At 39.2% G+C, this 21,202-nt stretch overlaps 2 protein-coding genes across 2 annotated transcripts; one reads left to right on the forward strand and one right to left on the reverse strand.

Annotated features, from left to right (window-relative positions):
• The first annotated feature begins 1,510 nt into the window (after positions 1 to 1,510).
• On the forward strand, positions 1,511 to 7,107 carry LOC142662008 (uncharacterized). The gene is made up of 3 exons (XM_075839807.1): positions 1,511 to 1,618; positions 5,219 to 5,366; positions 6,454 to 7,107. The coding sequence occupies exons 1-3, from the start codon at positions 1,576 to 1,578 to the stop codon at positions 6,989 to 6,991; spliced, it is 729 nt and encodes a 242-aa protein (XP_075695922.1). The 5' UTR covers positions 1,511 to 1,575; the 3' UTR covers positions 6,992 to 7,107.
• A 7,512-nt stretch (positions 7,108 to 14,619) lies between these two features.
• LOC142661413 (uncharacterized) lies at positions 14,620 to 16,492 on the reverse strand. The gene is made up of 3 exons (XM_075838803.1): positions 16,372 to 16,492; positions 16,035 to 16,188; positions 14,620 to 15,457 (listed from the first exon to the last, which is right to left on the reverse strand). Exons 1-3 carry the CDS (start codon positions 16,412 to 16,414, stop codon positions 14,872 to 14,874), a joined length of 783 nt encoding a protein of 260 aa, XP_075694918.1. The 5' UTR covers positions 16,415 to 16,492; the 3' UTR covers positions 14,620 to 14,871.
• Positions 16,493 to 21,202: the final 4,710 nt, after the last annotated feature.

Raw genomic sequence — 21,202 nt, forward strand, 5'->3', positions numbered from 1 at the left:
GACCCTTACCTAGTTCTTTGTCAACATCCCACTATTTGGTTTGAAACCAGAATCTAAGGTTCGCCTACCCGTTTATCAATACAAATTACACAATAGGTTATTTCATCTGTACTGGCAGATTTTGTTGCATCTACTATCAAGTACTTTACTACACATCAATGTTTAAACGTGTTGTGTCCCCATAGACATTTATGGCATATCCACAGGTTGTTTGATAGATGCAGGTCCCATCTCCCAAATTGGGGTTTAAATAGGTGCACAACTGGAACGCTGTTTCCATAACTCCCATAGAAGTGAATACAGATATTAATGTCAGGCAGGAAAACTTTGAGAAATTATCACACAACCATTCTAACATGGATTTTAATCAGATCTATGAGATCTATTTAATAATGTATGCAGTTTGTATTGCGAAAACTTCCTCTTTAAATTGGAAATCTGGTGTAAGGCAAAAAACAAAAGGACCAAACACATGTAACCACCATTAGGCATTCTCCTTTTTTATAATCATCTTGAAAAGATTGCTTATGTCATGACATACCGCTCCCCGATCTGGTAGCCGTGCTGCTGGTTTACTACCAGCCTTCATTTTTTCACGCGCGTTGAAAGACTACAGACCTGACTATGTGACCGCACGGGGCTAGCTTAGTTATAGAACAGAGTACTAGTGCCAGTCCCTTGCGTTCACATGGTCAGGTCTAAGCTCTCATCAATACCGAACTATCAGGTGCAAAATAGTCATTACACAGTATATACATATTTTCCATACTTCGAATGTAATACGTCCCCTTGGATTTTAGGCCCTATATCAAAGCATTTATTTGCTCACCATTTAATGCACATATGATTATATAGCTCTTATTTCATATCTATATTATAGAAATCCAACTACTGTCCTGATATCAACTCTACCCATGTATCCACAATTTATTTACATTTCTAATCTGGGTAGATATGCTTCCAGCTTTCTAGTTGGGCATGTGCCTAGTCTAACAGTGGGTGTCCCGATCAACTCATATAAAAAGCTGGAGATAAAGTCCATTTAAAAAAAAAATATTCTTCTCTGAGAGGTAAGATATCTGCAATGCTGTATAATTATTATATAAAGCTTCCTGTTGGGTAGGAAAAATCGGTTTTTGGTTTTCCTGTATACTAAACGTTTATAAATATAATATCGGGTGCTGGGATTAGGAGGTTGAAACGAATATAACAACTAGGTAAACACAGGGGATCAGAGAAGGAGTGGAATGAACTAGTGGATAATGGGTTGCTCCAAATGCCACGTACTATGTTTGGCAAAAATTCTATTCAATAATCCTTAATTTACAGATTAGGATTGTGTATCCAAAGGTTTAAAGCATCCATGACAGAGTGAATGGACATATTCATAGAAAACTGAGAGACCTGCACAAACATAGAAAAACCTGGGTCATGTCTAGAGAAGGCCGCATTAATACAAACTCTAGAAGAACGTTGTATGTTCCAGAATACATAAAGCTCCTGGATTATATTTCTTCTTTTTTTTATATATATATTTATTTTTTCTTTGTTGCAGGTTTAAGTAAAATTCCTACCATGAAAATCTTGGTTTCGTCATTGTTCCTCTTGTTCCTATCAGGTATGGGATAGTGAGCCTTGTAAATGCAGCAATTGTATCAAGATAGTCCTTCACCGTTTGGAATAGTAAATCTTCAGTAACACGGCAGTATCACCTAAATTCATGTGATGATATATAGAAGATGGACAAGTCTACTCTAGAATCACTTTGTAATTTTTGTAGATTACACAAGGGTTAGGTTTAATACATTTTTCATAGTATGAGATCGATAGATCGATCGATCAAAATCTTGCAGTACTCCAATGTGTGAAAAAATTGTGGTTTTATTCTGTCAACAAAACAGCGCCGTTTCTATCCAACAATAGGACCTTTATTAAGCGTGATAAAGGTCCTATTGTTGGATAGAAACGGCGCTGTTTTGTTGACTGAATAACACCACAATTTTTTCACACATTGGAGTACTGCAAGATTTATATTCTACTATATTGCTCAGTCCTTGGATCAGGATAACTTTTTGGCACCCAGACATCCTCGTTTTGTGAGTGCTGCTGTTTTCTATTTTGATTATATATATATATATATATATATATATATATATATATATATACACATATATACATACACACACACATCTCAATATGCACTTACTATTAGACAAGGACTAGAGTTGGTGCTCCCAGTCTGGGTGAAAGAGTGGCACACTGATGTACTTGGAAATCACCTCTTAGTTCTAATCTAAATAATAACTTAACCCGTTAGTGACCGCCAAAACGCCTTTTCACGTTGCCCAGCAATGGGCTTTATTCTGATGCATATGCCTTTTTACGGCGCTGGAGGCATGACCTAGCATATGCCTGTCCGTTTTAAACGGACAGGCAGTAATACACTGCAATACAAAAGTATTGCAGTGTATTATAAAAGCGATCGGAGAATTGCATATTAAAGTCCCGTAGTGGGACTAGTAAAAAAGTAAAAAAAAGTTTAATAAAGTTAATAAAAAAAAAAAGTGAAAAAAAATTAAAAACCCACTTTTTCCCCTTACAAACTGCTTTACTATTAAAAAAAACAAAATAAAGTAAAAAAGTTACACATATTTGGTATCGCCGCGTCCGTAACCACTCAGACTATAAAGCTGTTACGTTATTTAATCAGCACGGGGAACGCCGTAAAAAAATAAAATAAAAAACAATGGAAAAATCGCTGTTTTCTGTGAATCCTGACTTAAAAAAAATGTGATAAAAACTGATCAAAAAGTCGCATACAACTCATACAACTGCATCGACGGAACAATTAAAAAAGTTATGGCTCTTCAAATAAGGAGAAACAAACACAAATCATTTTGAAAAAAAAGCGTTTTTACTGTGTAAAAGTAGTAAAACATACAAAATCTATACAAATTTGGTATCGTTGCAATCGTAACAACCCGCTGAATAAAGTTATTGAGTAATTTATACTACACGGTAAACGGCGTAGATTTAGGATGCATAAAAGTGGCAAAACTTCGGGTTTTTTTCTATTCCCCCCCCCCAAAAAAGTTAATAAAAGTTAATCAATAAATAATATGTCGAGATACAGCTGCTTTGTATCCTGAATACAGGGCATCTGTATCTAGTACAGAAACCTGTATCCGTCAGGTCAGCGGGACTGACTGGTTCAGTGACAGTGGGTCTAAGTTAACTCGTTTTTAGTAAAGCCGACAAGTCAGGAGAGCTGACAGATCTTCTTTAACCCCTTAATGGCTAGGCCTATTTTGGCCTTAAAGGGGTTTTGCCACAAAACACATGTATCCCCTATCCACAGGATAGGGGATTCATGTGTGATCGCTGGGGTCCGAATGCTGGGACCCCCAGCGATAAGGAGAACGGGGAACAGACAGTCCCTCTTAGTGCTCCCCGATACGCTTGGGACTTCCGTGTTCTGTGTCCGGCTTGTGTGTCCGGCTGCTCCATAGAAATAAATAGAGTGTCATTCGCGCTTGTGCGCATGCGTGACCGGTGCTCCATCCGTTTCTATGGAGCTGCCGGACACAGAAACCGGAAGTCCCAGGCTTCTCATGTTGCGCTCTTGGTGACTTTCGGTTCCCCGTTCTCCTTATCGTTGGAGGTCCCAGCAGTCGGATCCCCAGCGATCACACATGTATCCCCTATACTGTGGATTTGGGATACATGTGTTTTGTGGCACAACCCCTTTAATGACCAAGCATTGTTTTGAATTTTTTCATGGTCGGATTCCAAGAGCCATAACTTTTTTATTTTTCCGTTAACGTAACCGTATAAGGGCTTGTTTTCTGCGGGCTATGTTGTATTTTTCAATTGCACCATTTTTGGTTGCATGTAATATATTAATTTCTATTAACTTTTTTTGTGGAGGGAATCGAAAAAAACAACTATTACATCATTGTTTTTCACGTTTTAAATTTAAGCCACTCATTATTTGGCATAAATAACATGCTACCTTTAATCCATGGGTTGGTATAATTACGGCGATACCACAAATGTATAGGTTTTTTTTGTGTTTTACTACATTTGCACAATGTAAACCACTTGGACCTGTTTTTTGCAGGACAAGGTATAGTTTTTATTAGTACTATTTTGGGTACATGGGACCTATTGATAAACTTTTATTTTTTTGGGAGGGGAATGAAATAAAAAGGAATTTTGCCGTTGCTTTTTGCACTTTTTTTTTTTGTACGCCGTTCACCCAGCGGTTTAAGCAATGCGTCAACTTCATTGCTCGAGTCGTTATGATCGCGGCGATACCATTTATGTGTATTATTATTTGTTTTACACTTTTACTAAATAAAACCCCTTTTTATAGCAAAAATAAATGTTTTTTTATTCTTAGGCCCCATGCACACCAACATGCTTTTGCACGTGCATGGCCCAGGAGCCTGGACCGCAGAAAGAACGGGCATGTCTTATTACAGCCGTGTTCTGCGGTCCAGGCTCATAGGAAATATTGGACGCGGCCATGTCCACGGCCCGCGACTTGCGGCCGGCTCGGGGGTGCACTCCGCGGCCGGCCGGCCGACCCAAAATCACGGTCGTGTGCATGAGGCCTTACTGTAATCTTTTTTTTTTTCTTATTTAATTAGCTTTATTTAACTATTTATATTTTTTTTTTAGTCCCACTAGGGGACTAAACAATGCGATCTTCTGATCGCAGATATAATGTTTTGGTATAGTCAGTATACCAAAGCATTATTGCCTTTCAGCGTCAAACTGACCGGCAATCTATTAGGCCATACCTCTGACACACAGTTGCCGGGATCGTTACAGTTACTGTATATGTCTCAGAGCTGTGTGTCCATCACATAACCAGAACAGAATTTTATCCACTACAAGTAAACAATTAATGTTCCTACTGAATTGCAACAAGCAGAAAACCGTGAGGATTTAATATAGAAAGTAAGTTGGAAAATGTAATAACTTTTCATTATAAAAAAAAAATAACATTAATTTGCTTAAACCGAACAACCGCTTTAAGGAATCCATAGTTTGCCTGTTTCAAATGCTGTAAAATGAGTATTTACCGTACTTGCTTGTACTGGAGTATTACTGGTACTCATGTTCATGAACTCTATTAGTTCATAGAGACCACAGATAGAAATGACGTCACACAATTGTGTTGCACTTATAAAACATTATTCTTATCTTGTAGGAACATATGGTCTTTCCATTCCCAAGCAGGATGAAGAACAACCTTCGAGACCTACGTTAAGGGATTCTATAAAAAATCTATTCCGTCACGTACTTGTGTTTGGTGCAGAACTAGTTTCAAACTGGGAGGCATCCGAGGCTGACAGAGAGTAAGACATCCATCAGTTTTCAGTTCATATACAATTCAGGCGCCAGGACTGATAGGGTCACATCTTTAGGTTTTGTTTATATTCATAAATACACAATGATGGAGTCGCAGCCACACAGGTTCTGTTCACACTAGCAATATTATTTTAAAAAAATTCTATTTTCAAAATACAAAAAACACCAAAGTGTTACATACTGTATAACTGAAACATCTCCCCCCCCCCCCCCCCAACACTATTATTTTAACATGTTTTGGCATCAGTTATGAAATTCATCATCCACATACAATATTGTAGTAAACAAGATAAAAAGAAAACATATATATATATATATACACACACATATCTATATATATATCTATATCTATATCTATATATATATATATATATATATATAGTTATAGTTATAGTTATATAAACATCCTGTAAATGGCAAAGCATAGCACAACATGTAGTGCCATTCTTTCTTTTTTTTTTTTATAACAAATGTATTGTTTTCACATGCACGCCATATTGTAATGGATTAGACTGTAAAAGGGACTGTCTCACATGACTATTAGGGGCGTCCCCTTCTATGAACCAGAACATTGAGCAACTATGTAACAGGGACTCATGTTCAAGCGGACCTGGCCTATCCATGCATTACAAATGAATGGCCGGCATGTAGAGCTCCATTTTCCCTGAAACGGTCGTTGGCCAGATGCGGCTTCTTTGGCAATAACAGCTGATCGCCAAGTGTTAGCGAAACGGAAGCAAAATCCTTTTAAGGATAAAAATGTGGAATATCCTAACTTGTTAGTATAATCTGTGTTTTCATAAGAACATAAACAACTAAGTATATAAAATACAAGAAATATATGCAAAATAAAATTTTGTGATTAGGGATGTTACCAGCACTACAGTTCACCACCAGGGATGTTAGGATTAACCCCTTTATCACCCTAGACCAGGGTTTCTTAACCTTCTTCTACTGGGGCCTCACCATTTGTCCAAGTTCATGCCATAAAATGAAAAATGTATCAATTTAACCTATTACAACAGGTTTAGAAGAATTTGACATTTACTCATTATTTCTCACACTCTCACACAGGGCTGTATTGAGCAAAAGAGCGGATATAATAAGGGCAACTTATTTTAACTTAGCTCATGGCATCAGTGAGCACATGGTCGACATCTATAAGGATGTGAGCAAGGAAATTAATGAGACCTACCCAGTTTACAATAATAAAGTAATCCCTATTTTTGGAGGATTTGTCGTTCATGTTTTTCAAAATATACGTGTTGCTGTAGAGGAAATCCAGCCTTATTTTGAGAAGTTTGAGGAGCATGTAAAAAAACAGCAGAGTATCTTCTGGGAAGAAATACGCCCCATTTTACAAAGTAAAGCCAAGCCTATTATAGATGCTCTAAGTGCCAATCTACAGCCCTATATTGATGATGTCCGCAAAGAGGTAGCAGCTGCAAGCAACAAACAAGATGGTAAGTCGCCATCTGAACAAGAGACTATTGACTCTATTATGGAACAAAATATTAAGTTTGCAGAGTTCCTACAGAAGATATCCATGTTTGACCAGAATCTGCTGAAGAAGACTTTATCTGAACTTGAGATCTTCAACACCAACGCTTAGAGATAGAGTCAAGTGGCGAAATCAATAAAAGAGCCGCACCAGTCAGAATAGTTATTAGCAACTAAAGATTTCTAGGTTAAATGGAAATGGAGAATAAAAATAATTTTTATTGTGAATTTTGCTTTTATAATTTCAAACATAGTCAAACAGAATTTATTACTCTAGCAGAAGTGTTCTCCTCTGCTCATTGTGCCTGCCTTCTAAATAATGCATTATAAAGGATTGTCCAAGCGGAGGTGGAGAAGTGATGTGACAACTGGTCTTAGGTTTTCATTTTCAAGTTACTTTCAAACATGGGCAAATTAACTTGAGGGTCTTTACTACACCGTAACTTTGATATATTGCACCTTAGGGTATGTTGCCACTTATGGGATACGCTGCAGAATTTCTGCACTAGAACATTTGCAGCAGAATCTAAAAAAACGCACAGAAATCCGCAGCAAATCGCAAGTTTTTGCTGCGCACATTGCTGCGGAAATGCTGCGTTTTATCAATAAAGGTTTCAGCTGCGGATTTCCAGCGCTTTTTTACTACGTTTCCGCTGCATAAACCCTGTAATAACCACAGCAGAACTAATCTTTTGCGAAATGTATGCTCCCCATACAAGTCTATGGGCCAGGCATGCAGCATTTCTGCACAGAACCCAAAGCATAAATTGACGTGCTGCAGAATTGAAAGTCAACTGCAGGACACTTCGCACAACTTTTGTGTGTGTGTTCTTTTCCGCAGTGTGTGGCTGAGATTAGTTTAATCTCATTCACTTTGCTGCTACTGTAAATGCTGCATAATTTCTGCACAGAATTCCGTTGAAGAAATTCTGCACCGTTTACGCTACGTGGGAATCTAGCCTTAAAGTGAATATTCACCTTTTAACACCATGCCATGTTTAGGTCCAATATTCAGTGCCGATTAATTTCATAATATATCTCTAAAGTGGCCAGAGCTCAGTTTTTCCGATACCGAGCTCCAAATTGCCTGCATAGACACAGGGTTAAAATTCTGATTGCCTGCTGTCATCACTAGGGGGAGCTAATAAACTAATTGCATACGGTTTACCTATTGAGTTCAATGTATCAACAGTATGCCGTAAGCTTCTAGGCTTGCCCTAGTGATGTCTGTAGACAGTCAGATTTTTATCATATAACTTTGCAATGGATTTGGACCACGGATTCAAAACAGAATCTCCAGTTTCTTTAGAGATATATAATAAATGAACAAAGAATCGATCTGTTCAAATGTGGACATTCACATTATCCCCTTCCTGCACCATGCCGTAATAGTACATTGTGGGGAGTGGGTAGTTAGGTTTCTAGCAGATGGGAAGGTTTTATACAGGTTTTTTTATGCAGTTTTTGTAGCCAAAACCAGGATGTGGATCTTAAAGGGAGAGAAAGTATAAAGGACAAATACTAATTCTCCTCTTATTTGATTCCATTCCTGGTTTCAAAAACTGCATAAAAGAAACCTAAACAAAACATGATCAAAACCTGCAGGTGTATTAGCACCCTAAGGGTATGTTCACACAGAGCGCATAAGCAAATACAAATGCAGCGTATACAACCCAGAATATGCAGGGAAACCCGGCCGAATATTCGCACTACAGACGAGTGAATTCCCGGAAATTCCAATACAGTCATACCGGCTGTCAGATAATATTCGGCCTGAATAAATTTGTTGTGGAAAAAGAAGTCTGCGATTGTACTGAAAAGCCCAGTAGAGTTCTTTTGGGCTCTGTAACGCCAAGACAACTTTAGTAATGTCAAAGTGACAGCAACATACATGGCTATGGGTAAATGGATGGTAGCCGGTGGTAACAAACAGCCTATTTAAAATACACTGCTTTTTATTCATTTCAAAATTCAAAAATGGTCCAAAAATTATACCATTTTAGGGACAGATACCTGCCGGTGTTTATACACACATGGTGGTATTGGAAGAAGCAAAGGCTTTAGAACAAGCGGTCCAAAAAGGAAGGCCACAGGAATAGAGGAGTAGCAACAGTTTTGATATATATATATATATATATATATATATATATATATATATATATATGAAAAAATGCTGCAACATTAGAATGCTTTCAAGTATAGAAGTGTTAAAAGTTTATCAATTAACAAAATACAAATCAATATTTGGTGTGACCACCCTTTGCCTTCAAAACAGCATGAATTCTTCTAGGTACACTTGCACAAAGTCATGGATTTTAACGATCATCATTTCATATATAGGTTGAAACACAGTCATTAACTGTAACAGAAACAGCTGTGTAGGAGGCTTAAAACTGGGCGATGTACAGCTCAACTCTGATACAAAGGTGAGGTTGTGGAAGACAATTTCATGTCACAGGTCCACCACGACAAGACTGAGCACAGCAACAAGACACAAGGTAGTTATACTGCATCAGCAAGGTCTCTCCCAGGCAAAGATTGCAAAGTAGACTGGGGTTTCAAAATGTGCTGGTCAAGCTCTTTTGAAGAAGCACAAAGAAACGAGCAACATTGAGGACCGAAGACGCGGCAGTCAGCCAAGGAAACTTAGTGCAGCAGATTAAAGACACCTTATGCTTACTTCCCTTCTAAATCGGAAGATGTCTAGAGGTGCCATCAGTTTAGAACTTGCAGAAACCAGTGGGACACAGGTATACCCATCTACTGTTCAGAGAAGACTGGCCAGAAGTGGACTTCATGAAAGAATTGCAGCCAAAAAGCCATACCTTCGACATAATAACAAGGCCAAGCAACTCAACTATGCACGAAAACATAGGAACTGGTGTACAGAAAAATTTTGAACTTAGATGTGATCGGGTAACAGCTCGATCCTGAGTGTCAGAGACACGCAGGACCTGCTGACACTGAGCTCACCAGTGCCGCTGACCTGATGGATGCAGGTTTTAGCTTTAGATACAGCTGCTCTGTATACAGGATACAAAGCATCTGTATCTGCTTGACCACCTCTCCATTCATGCCCCTTCTGACTGCGTGGTGTGCAGTGAGGAGGGATGGGGGTTGTGGACCCCACTTTAGTGATGGGTGGGGGTCCCAGCGATCAGACATTTATCACTTGTGCTGTGGATAGGTGATAAATGTCTATCTTGGGACACCCCAAACGATATTACCAACACCTATATACAGTAGGTTCACATTTATTTGGCAGCACAGGCTGCACCTTCCCACTTTAAGTGCAGCCCATTCCTATCACACCCTACTATGGAACCTATAGCCTACAGAAGTCAGCCCAGCACTCCATAAATGCAAACCCTTCCTTTCTGCATGAGTTTCTAAGCCACTCATTTAGCACCATAATGTCCCACTGTTTTTCTAGTGATGCTCGTGGCACTGGCAGTATTTCTGAAAACACTACCAGTGCACCACCCAGCAATTTGTCTATCCAATCCTCAATATACCGAACTCGAGCACCTAGAAGACACACTTTTTGGTGTTCATAGTCCTCCACGCGACCAATTATATGTGTATTACATGGCACCCATTATTTCTAGTAACGTTCTGTTCTGGCTCAGAGGGGGAGTCCTGAATTGTGTATAATCGAACATACAATATGGACACAACTAGCTTAACCACCTTTAGCGGGTTTGTTTGTTTTTTTTATTTGCTTCACAACTGACGTTATATGTTTTGGAGACCAAATAAATCTAAAAGGACATTAGACTGAATTAGACTCCTGCAGGCATGAGAGAATGGTTTTACTCCATTCAAATTTTGCCCCAATTGGTTTGAGGCCATTGTATTTCACGATCTGTTGAATCTGGGAATTAGTGAATCAGGCAGAACAATTTGCTCCTCTCTATATTCAGTAGTAGAAATAAAAGGTTTGACCTGATATAAATGATAATACAATTCAAAAAGAAAAAAGCACATTCCAAATTCTCTTTGCAAAAAATTCTGTTTCTTTTTAAAAGACTCAATTGAATTTAGATATATGCAAATAGTCCATAAGATATCCAGATGGATTTTATTTGATAGGTTATGGTTTCTGTATGAAGACTCCACGAGGAGGGAGGATTGGTGTCTTGCTATGCCAATGTGACTTTTCGGGGGTCCGCCCCCTTATCTCCACTCTATATTCAACATAAAACTTTAGAAGATAAAAATACATTATTTCATTAACTCACTGAGAGCTTCTCCCTTCACAGGGGAACTAGTGAGGACTGTCCAATCTCTCCCCTCCTACTCGCCCTTCCAATCAAAGCAATGGCTATCAAAATTAGGTAAGACCCCCAATATAATGAAATCCATATAGGCAACAGGGAAGATAGAACAGGTCTCTATGCGGACGACATGATTCTATTTATGTGGCAACCTGTCTCCACCATAAGACATGCCAATACTATTATCAATAAATTTGGCTACCTGTCTGGACTACAGTTTAATTGGAAGAAATCTGTATTTGGGACGAGTCATGTTGGCCGGTCCTACTCACATCATGTGACTGAAAGTAGTGGACTCCTTTAAAAATGTACTCATTTAATATTTACTCTATTGGTATTACCTCATCTTCCTACACTGCAGGGAAATTAAATGTGGTGGGAGGTTGGCGGTGCGGTATTTGGAGATATCTATTCTTAAAACATCCTTGGTTCATTAACTGATCTACAAAACAGTTACGACATCCCAAGGTCTACCTTTTTTAGATGGTTACAGTCATGGTCTCGACACCCAATTTCCATCACCCAGAGCAAATATCTCATGCTATACCCTATTAGGAGGATGTCTGCCATTTATACTCACTTAATACACAATAAACTCCAGAGAGTTTTAGACAGATGGAAAACACAAATACTGTCACTAGCAGATGAGATTTTACAAGATTTATTTGAAACACACCTTACAATATCCTCTTAGATAAATAACAGACTAACACAACTTTATATTTTCCATCAAATGTATATTACGCCGATCAGAATGTTTAAAACGGGTAGGGCCGCTTTAAAAACTTGTCCACGTCCGCAATTAAACGCTAACTTTTGGTGCATAATATGGTCCTGTCCTCCAATAACACAATTCTTGGCTCCCCTAGTGGATCTTTTGTCCACTCTCTTAGCCATACCAGTGCCTTGTACTTACGTGGTATGTTTGCTCGGTCTCGTGCAAGAAGACAAATAGACTTATTACATATATTTCTGAGGGAATCCCTTTTTCTAGCCCGCAAATATATAGCAGTCAAATGGTATAATCCGAATACCTCTACACTAAGTATGTGGAAGTTACAGTTAAACCAGGTATTGCTAATGGAAGCAGTAGTATATTCACAATACTGCAGGTACTCTATCTGGCACAGGGCGTGGGGTTTTGTACTTTGGCAAAACTCAACATCTAAGGGATTCCCCAAGTCTGGCGAACTAAGGGGCCAGGAAAGTACTTGGAAGTCTTGGTCGTGCTCTTCCAACCACTGTCGGACATTTCTAGCAGTGTGACACGTCGCATTGTCTATCGCACACCTTATATACCCACCAAGCCAGCCCACGACACTTCACTTCTTTCATGTGCTATGCGCCGCCGACGTTGAAAGTAGGAGGTGGTCATAATAATGGGACTTGACTGTGGTATATGCCGTCTAAGAAGCAACCAGCCAGAGTTTACTATCCTCTTGTAATAGCTTTTAGTATAGAAGCTTCGATTTGTAATAATGACTGTTGGTCAGTTGGGATGCAGTCATGATATAGTCTCAGAAATCAGGTGATATTCCCATGTAGGGTGTTGCTATTCCATTTGTAAAAAATACAATTTATAATTTTTCATACATATAACACTATGTTCAGTAATGATGGATTTTGCACAGAGAGGGTTGCAGTGCAAATGCCTCTCAGGACAACAAAGCACGGCCAGCCTAAATACACAGAACTGGCAGAGACCAGGGTACTCGTGACCTCAGCTGCCAAGTCAGAAACTCACAGTATGTTTCCTCCTGCTTAGGAACAATTATGGTGAAAAACTACAACACGTTCGTACCCTGCCATGAGGTGTCCATATATATATATATATATATATATATATATGCAGATGAAAAAGCTCTGCCGTAAATATTTGGTAAAGTGTAAACTGTTTAAAAACTTGGCCAAGCGTGCATGTGTACTCATTGGGGAGAGAGGAATAAGCCGCTGCCAGACACCATTGGCGGTGGCTTATCTCCTGTGAAAACATAGAATTAGGCATGTTAAAATTCAGCATACTGATCCTTATCCATACTCATTATTTGGTTGGCCGATCCCACCGAAATCATCACCTAGAGTCATAAAGACAAAGACAGCTCTTACTTGGTGTTTGACCTAGTGCTGCTCCTCGGGAATTTCCATTACAAGTTCATCCTCTTAAGATCAAGAAAATGATGAAAATGCTTCAACGACCTTTACTACATCCAGGAACATCATTTAACAATAATTGACCCTATAGACCAGTTGTTCATTTTGAATCCTGCAGAGAATCAATCTCAGCAACTCAAATTATCTTAACTCTGGCACGCTGTACAAAGTAAGAGATATCAAGTCTGATAGCATTTGATCTTCACATTCCAACCCCGGCTCATTCTCTCTCCTAGTTCTCCACCAGTGCCACGGAGATTAGATTGGAAGGGCCTGTCACGACAACCCAACGACTGTGCCTTGTCTGTATTAAACCACTGAAGTAGCCTCCATGCCCATTCCCCCGAGTGTAATCTCAGGTGGCTAGGTAAGTTATACTACAGTTGTGCATTAGTGAGTACCATGAGATATAGGCTACCCCCCCCCCCCCCCCAACTTCTATACCTGGCTATTTCAGTTCCTGTCCAAACCAGAAGCCTACAATTATTCAGACCCCAGAAAAGACCGTTAAGTTAATTCGGACCCCAGACCAGATTCCTAAATGAATCCTCAGACCCCTAAATTATTCAGACTCCTAAGTAAAACCGTTTAATCATAGCCCCTAACTTTATCTCCTTGCTCCCAGCCCCTCTTGTCTTCAGAGCCCGGCCAACAGATCCTGGCGCCAGCCAGCGTCAGGACGTTGTATGCGTAGCAGTATACAAAATCCTGACACTGCTTAGCATTAGGACCTTATGACTGCAAACACCTTCATGACACTGGCTAGCATCAGGATCTTGTGCGCTGGGCCCTGAAAGGACTGATGCGACATCCTGGCTGCAACTACGACCCTATAGTTATGCCACTGGCCTTCACCCAGTTGTAAAGATATGTAGATTTACAGATATCATTACTGCACTGGTAAAGTTGCCCATGTTTATATTGATCTGCCATTAATAGCTTGCTGTAAAGGTCTAGAAGTGTCTCTGCGGCATGTTATGTGACTGGAGGAAATCCTTTATGATATTACCGAATGACATGAATGTCATGAAACAGAAAACTAAGTGCCAAGGAGTGGTAGTAGCCAACTAAATTGGTCCTTTCCAACCTCATGTAACCACTGACCATCTAAAAGGATGCTGCCCACATTTACAAAAAGAGGCAAGGACATATTTTTTTGCATTTAACATCAGTTTACAATGGTAAAGCACAGTGATAGGGCGGACCACAAAGCATTATTTATTGCATTCATTAATGTTGCAAACCTTTCTTAATTTGAATGTCATTGTATGTGCTTTACAGTACATCATAAATCTCAAAACACAAACAAAAATCATGTTTTACCAATGCATTTTATTTTCATACCGATGTGAAAGATGAAAGGGACATGGTCTTGGGGAGAAGGGAATCATGTAAACAATGCATTAAAGTTCACATTTTCTTATACATTAATAGCCTTTGAAGACTCTGAAGTTAACACGTGGTTAATGTTTCCTCCTCTATTGAAGACTATGGAAGTTGTGTATCAGTTAAGGAATTATACCTAGAGCACCATGTCATCACACAGTCATTACATGGGAACATATTAATAGCCTTGGCTAAGTCTGGCCCTCACAGCTTCCCAAAGTTTGGTAATTTTGACTTTGGCTTCTTCTGCATGGGGCAACAGACGTTCTTTGAGATTCTCTGCCAAAGGTCCAAACTTTTCCTTGAGGGCTTCAATATGCTGAGAAACCTGAGCCTTATATTCCTCTGTCTTGGGACCAGCATTGGCTTTGACTTCTTCCAGTTTCTGGATAACCTTCTGCCTCAGCTCATCAGTGTATGGAGCCAAGTTGGAACGAAGGGAGTCAACCTCAGCACGCAGCTTCTCTCTGAAATCTTCAGCCACTGGTTGCAGTCTCTTGTAGAAGGCTTCTAGGTTGTCTTTGGTTTGTTTCTTCAGCTCTTCTCCTATAGGTGCCACCCTCTCTTTGAAAGCCTTCACTTGATCAACCCATTTTCTCTGGAAATTCTCTACGATGGGACGGATCTTTTCTCTGACAAGAGGGATGTCTTTCTCCAGTTCTGCAGCAACCTGCTCCCGGACTTTATCCACATATGGATTCAGTTGTTTCCTCAGGGCCAGTGCATTAGTGCTTAGAGTATCAAACTTCTCAGTGATTTTAAATCTAAAGGAACAAGAATATAAAAAATAAGTTGTACTAGAGGAAGTAAAAGAACTGTGAGGCCTAATGCACACGACCGTAGTGGTTTTGCGAGCCCGGAACCGGTCTTATTTGTCTTAAAAAAAAACTTTTGTGTCATTATGTTTCACGGATAAGCAACACAAAAAATGTGTCACCAGTTTGTGTAGCCGCAAACTCGGACCGCAAAATTACTTGTCCTGAGTTTTTGTGACCCGGATTCGCACCCACAATACAGATCCGTGAAAACCACAGGCATGTCAATGGGGCAATAGAAATGAATGGGTCTTCTTTTTATCCACATAAATGCGTATAAATTGCGGACACAAAAATACAGTCGTGTGCATGCGGCCTTAATAGTGACACCAATATTAAAGAATTCTGTGTAATCTCTGAGATGAGTGTCCATTAATCTCACCTTTAAATTATAAGTGTGGCAAAGTGCAAGCGTATCATAGACGATGCCTACCACAACCGTCTACAAAAACATCTAGGGCCCTACAAATGGTCTCAACCCATTCAGCAGAAATATCTCTAGTGACTCGTCCAGTGAACTACTTACTCAAGCTGTTTTCCAAGATCTGAAGACTCCACCTGTGACACAGCTTCTCTACCAAGATCTCGAACTTTATTGAGGTAGCTCTCAATCACTTCCCGGGCATGTTGCGCAGGGGTTTGGGGTTCATCATGTTGCCATGGATAACGGGCCTGTGTTCCTGATGGAAAGGGAACGGTTGTTAGCTATAGTGAAGCCAGTATAAATATTTATTAGACATGGACAGCAAAATATAAAAAAGTTTATAATTATAAATAATAACCGTCAAAGAATAAAAGTTATAAATATCAGACTGAATGCACAGAAATAGAGGAGAACAATGATTTAGTTACAACCACCTTACCTGTGAGGAACAGTAGTGCGAGGGTTACCACAAAACCTCTCATAGCTGCAACTTCTCTTCACCAACCTATGACAAAGACATTTGTATTGACCATTAGTCACATTCCAGGTCTTGACCGATGATTTGACATTACCATCTTTATTGAGATACGAGTTAATTATCAGTTAGCTCTTGTAAATTATTTACAGAATATGGAAGCAGCTTTTTAGCCATTTTTTTTTATTGGGTTTTCTAGAATAATGGACTGAAAAGGCCCAAATTATACAAAAGCTAGTCATGTTTTGGAATCTTTTATTTGCTGGACTATTCTGTGGCTACTTGCTCATAGACGTACTTAATATACATTAATACCTAATATTCTGTACCTTCAAAATAATGAATATATACAATGTAATCTATGGTCACACACAAAAAGATGTGGAAGTCAAATCTATGATATGGCCACAATGTTCCAAGACACGATAAGCATTTGTTTGAATAGAGAAGACATCTGAAAAATTTCAAGTTAATTTTTTATAAAATTTCTAATGTCAAATGTAGAAAATATTTGAGAATTTTTTTTTAAAAAAAACCACCGAATATGTTATACTATTACCAAAAATAGTAATTAATTGCACGATATTCTTCCTAATAGAAAATCATAGCTAGAGATAATAAAGATGTATAATGTATAATATTTGTTGCTTATATAAATTTTTTCACATGAACTTGAATTTATTGAATGTGTTAATAATTCTCCCATTCAATATATTGCATTTGAGTTATGAAGTGAACCCTGTGTGTACAATTATTGTTCACATATCTACACCAGTATTACTTAGTGGTCCAACTAACACATATAATCAAGCACATTCGATTCTACAGCATACAGATATAGCAGAGCTGGGTTTACATAAATATAATACATTATTAAGTCAAAGAGTTAGTGATGCTCAAATGATACATCCATAAAGAGTTACATGGCAACTCATCTCTGCTATCTGTATACGAGCACTGTTCTCATTTGGAGTCATGTCCAGGTAGGGTTGTGTGAGCGCTTACCTTTCTCTTTGCTGGTCAGTTGCTCATGGGATCTATGCTGGGCAATGCTTGAGTTTTATACTCCCGCGTACACGCACAGTTTGCAGTTTATCAGCAGAGATAAGCTGTATCTGCAGTTTAACATATGGAACTTGGGGAGTAAAGGTCAAGATGATGTGCTAGGAAAACAAGGATATGCGGTTTCATTCCATCACTACACACACAGGTTGACTCAGAATATATAAAGTACACATCCAGATCGTCAGCTAGAGGCAGGTGTCCGGATAGTGACATTTCTGGGATAAATACGGAGTCACATAATATACAGTGACCCCCCCATTTTACAAGCCACTATTGTAAAGTGAGACCATAAACCTTAGGAAACGTCAAGATGGGAATGGCCCACCCGAGGATTCTCCAGTGGGCCCAGACATGGACACAACGGGCCCCTAATAAAACAGGATGCCAAATGTCCAGCAAAAGACAATCCTATTTGGAGCAGACTTTAGTGTCAATCGCTTCCTACTAGGAAAAAAATTTTTTGCTTTGGATTCAGGGACAAACATATCACCAGTGCAAGTCAGAGTTAGTGATGCACAAATGATACAGTCATACAAAGTTACATGGCTAACAAGTTACATTTTTAACGGAATAGCGTAGTCGTCTGCGCCATTGATTGTCAAAATAACGGAACCCTGTCACAACGGTGACAAACGGAAACCATTAGCAGATTTTCCGTCACCATTGAGATCAATGGTGATGCAAACGTAAGCTAAGGTTTCCGTTTACCTTTCCATTGAGGGGTTCCCCCGACGGAAATACTCAACGGAAAGCGACGCTGATGTAAACAGCCTAAATTGGACACAGATTGTTTTTATTTATTTTTTTAAATGTCAGAAATGTTGATTTGTAAATTTTAAGTTGTTTATTCTCACTTTAACAGATGGAAAAAAAAAAGTGAGGAGAAAATTTAACTTTTTCATTAACCCCTTAAGGACAGCGCCTGTTTTGGTCTTAAGGACACAGCCAATTTTTTCAAATCTGACATGTGTCACTTTAGGTGGTAATAACTTCGGAATGCTTTTATGTATCCAAGCGAATCTGAGATTGTTGACACCTTGTACTTTATGTTAGTGGTAAAATTTGGTCGATATAGTCAATGTTTAGTTGTGAAAAATACCAAAATTAAGAGAAAATGTGCAAAATTATCATTTTTCTAAATTTCAATGTATTTGCTTGTAAGACAGATAGTAATACCACACAAAATAGTTACTAGTTAACATTTCCCACATGTAGGACGATACAACTATATTATCACTTTAGCAGCAATTTCTCACATTTTCAAGAAAATTTCAAAAGGCAAATTTTTCAGAGACCAGTTCAGTTCTGAAGTGGCTTTGAGGGCCTTATATATTAGAAAGTCCCCATAAATCACCCCATTTTGAAAACTGCACCCCTCAAAGTAGTCAAAACAGCATTCAGAAAGCTTCTTAACCCCTTAGGCGCTTCACAGGAATTAAAGCAAAGTAGAGGTGAAATGCAAAATTGTAATTATTTTTTTTTTTGCTAAAATTAATTTGAAATACATTTTTTTTCTATAACACAGAAGGTTTTACCTGAGAAACGCAACTCAATATTTATCGCCCAGATTCTGCAGTTCTTAGAAATATCCCGCATGTAGCCCTAGTGTCCTAATCGACTGAAGCACAGGGCTCAGGAGCAAAGGAGCACCTAGTGGATTTTGGGGCCTCCATTTTTTTAGAATATATTTTAGGCACCAGGTCAGGTTTGAAGAGGTCTTGTGGGGCCAAAACAGTGACAATGCCCCAAAAGTGACCCCATTTTGGAAACTAGACCCCTTAAGAAAATTATCTAGGGGTATAGTTAGCATTTTGACCACACAGGTTTTTTGCTAAACTTATTGGAATTAGTCTGTGAAAATGAAAATCTTTTTTTTTTTCTGAAAAACATAAATTTTTACAAGGAATAAAGGCGAAAAAGCACCCCAACATTTGTAAAGCAATTTCTCCAGATTACGGAAATATCCCATATGTGGTAATAAACAGCTGTATGGACCCACGGCAGGGCTCAGAAGGGAAGGAGCGCCATTTGGATTTTGGAGCGCAGATTTTGCTGGATTGGTTTTCAGTGCCATTAGAGTAGAGTGGAAAACCCAGAGAAGTGACCCCATTTTGTAAACTACACCCCTCAAGGCATTTATCATTTGCCAGGACATATGACAGGGCTTAGGAGTGAAAGGCGCATGTGAGGCCTATTTTGGTGATTTTCGCAGCATTGGCCCACAATGGCAGGTCTCCGGGGTAAAATAGTAAAAGAAACCCCCAAGTAGTAACCCACAGTTTGGAAACTGCACACTTCAAGGCATTTTTTTAAGGGGTGTAGTGAGCATTTTGACCCCCCAGCTTTGTTTTTTTTTTATTAGCACTGAACGCTCAGTGGATGGTGCAAAGTGAAAATTGCAATTTTCCACTGATATGCCATTTTAGTGCACAATATGTTGTGCCGCCCAGTTCGTGCCACTGAAAACAAATACCTCAAACTGTTAAGCGGGTTCTCCCGAGTATGGCGCTGCCTTATATGTGGACATAAACTGCTGTTTGGGCATGCTGCAGGGCTCAGAAGGGAGGGAGCGGCATTTGGAGCGCAGATTTTGCTTGGTAGTTGTTCTGTTTGGGGTTTTACTGGTATTTGAGTTTATAATGTGGGGGCATATGTAAGCTGGGCAGAGTACATCGGGGCATAATAATGGGGTAAAAAAATCATAATTCATAGATATGTGGCCGCTGTCGCGCTTTTGGGACACGCTGCACATTTTGCGTCGCCGTATTCTGAGAGCCAGAACTTTTTTATTGTTTCACCACCGGAGCCATTTGAGGGCTTATTTGTTGCGGGACAAATCTGTAGATTTCATTGGTACCATTTTGGGGTACATGCGATTTTTTGATCACTTTATTAAATTTTTTGGCAAGCAAGGTGACCGAAAACCAGCAATTCTGATGTTTTTTATTCTTTTTTTTTTTTTACAGCGTTCACCGTGCCCTATAAATGCCAATTTTACTTTATTCTGCGGGTCGATATGATTACGGGAATACTATCTGTAGTTTTTTTTATGTATTGCAGCGTCTGAACAATAAAATCACTTTTGCTTCAAATAATAAATATTTTGTGTCGCCATATTCTGATATTCAAATTTTTATTTTTCCGTCAAAAAACCTGTGGGAAGGCTTGTTTTTTGTGGGACGGGCTGTCGTTTTTAATGGTATAGTTTTGGGGTAAATGCAACTTTTAGATCACTTTTTTTATTCTGTTTTGGGAGGGGTAGTGACTAAAAAACAGTGATTCTGGAATTGTTTTTTGTTACGGTGTTCACAGTGCGGGTAAAATAGCATGATAGTTTCTGAGCCAGCTCCATCACATACAGTTACTCTCTAAAGGAACTGTGATTGGTCAGTCTGCTGTGACTGACCAATCACAGCAATAGCCGGCAGGGGACTGCTGTGATTGGCACCCTGCCATCTTACTGTGCCGATCAACTGTCAAACAGTTGATGACACAGTTCTGTCACCTTGTCATTTGACAGGGTGAAGTTGTTAGCCAGGACGCACTGGTACCTCTCGGTGCCTTAAAGCGCTGTAATACAGGACGTACTGGTGCGTTAAGGGGTTAAGGCCCCATGCACAAGACAGTACAAATCGTATGTAATTGGGGACCGCAGTTACGGACACCTTCTCGTTTATTTACAGGAAGGTGTCCGGGCCGTAAAAGTGTACAGCAAAAGATAGGACATGGG

Source organism: Rhinoderma darwinii, chromosome 10 (assembly GCF_050947455.1).
Source record: "Rhinoderma darwinii isolate aRhiDar2 chromosome 10, aRhiDar2.hap1, whole genome shotgun sequence".
NCBI classification, from domain to species: Eukaryota; Metazoa; Chordata; class Amphibia; order Anura; family Rhinodermatidae; genus Rhinoderma; species Rhinoderma darwinii.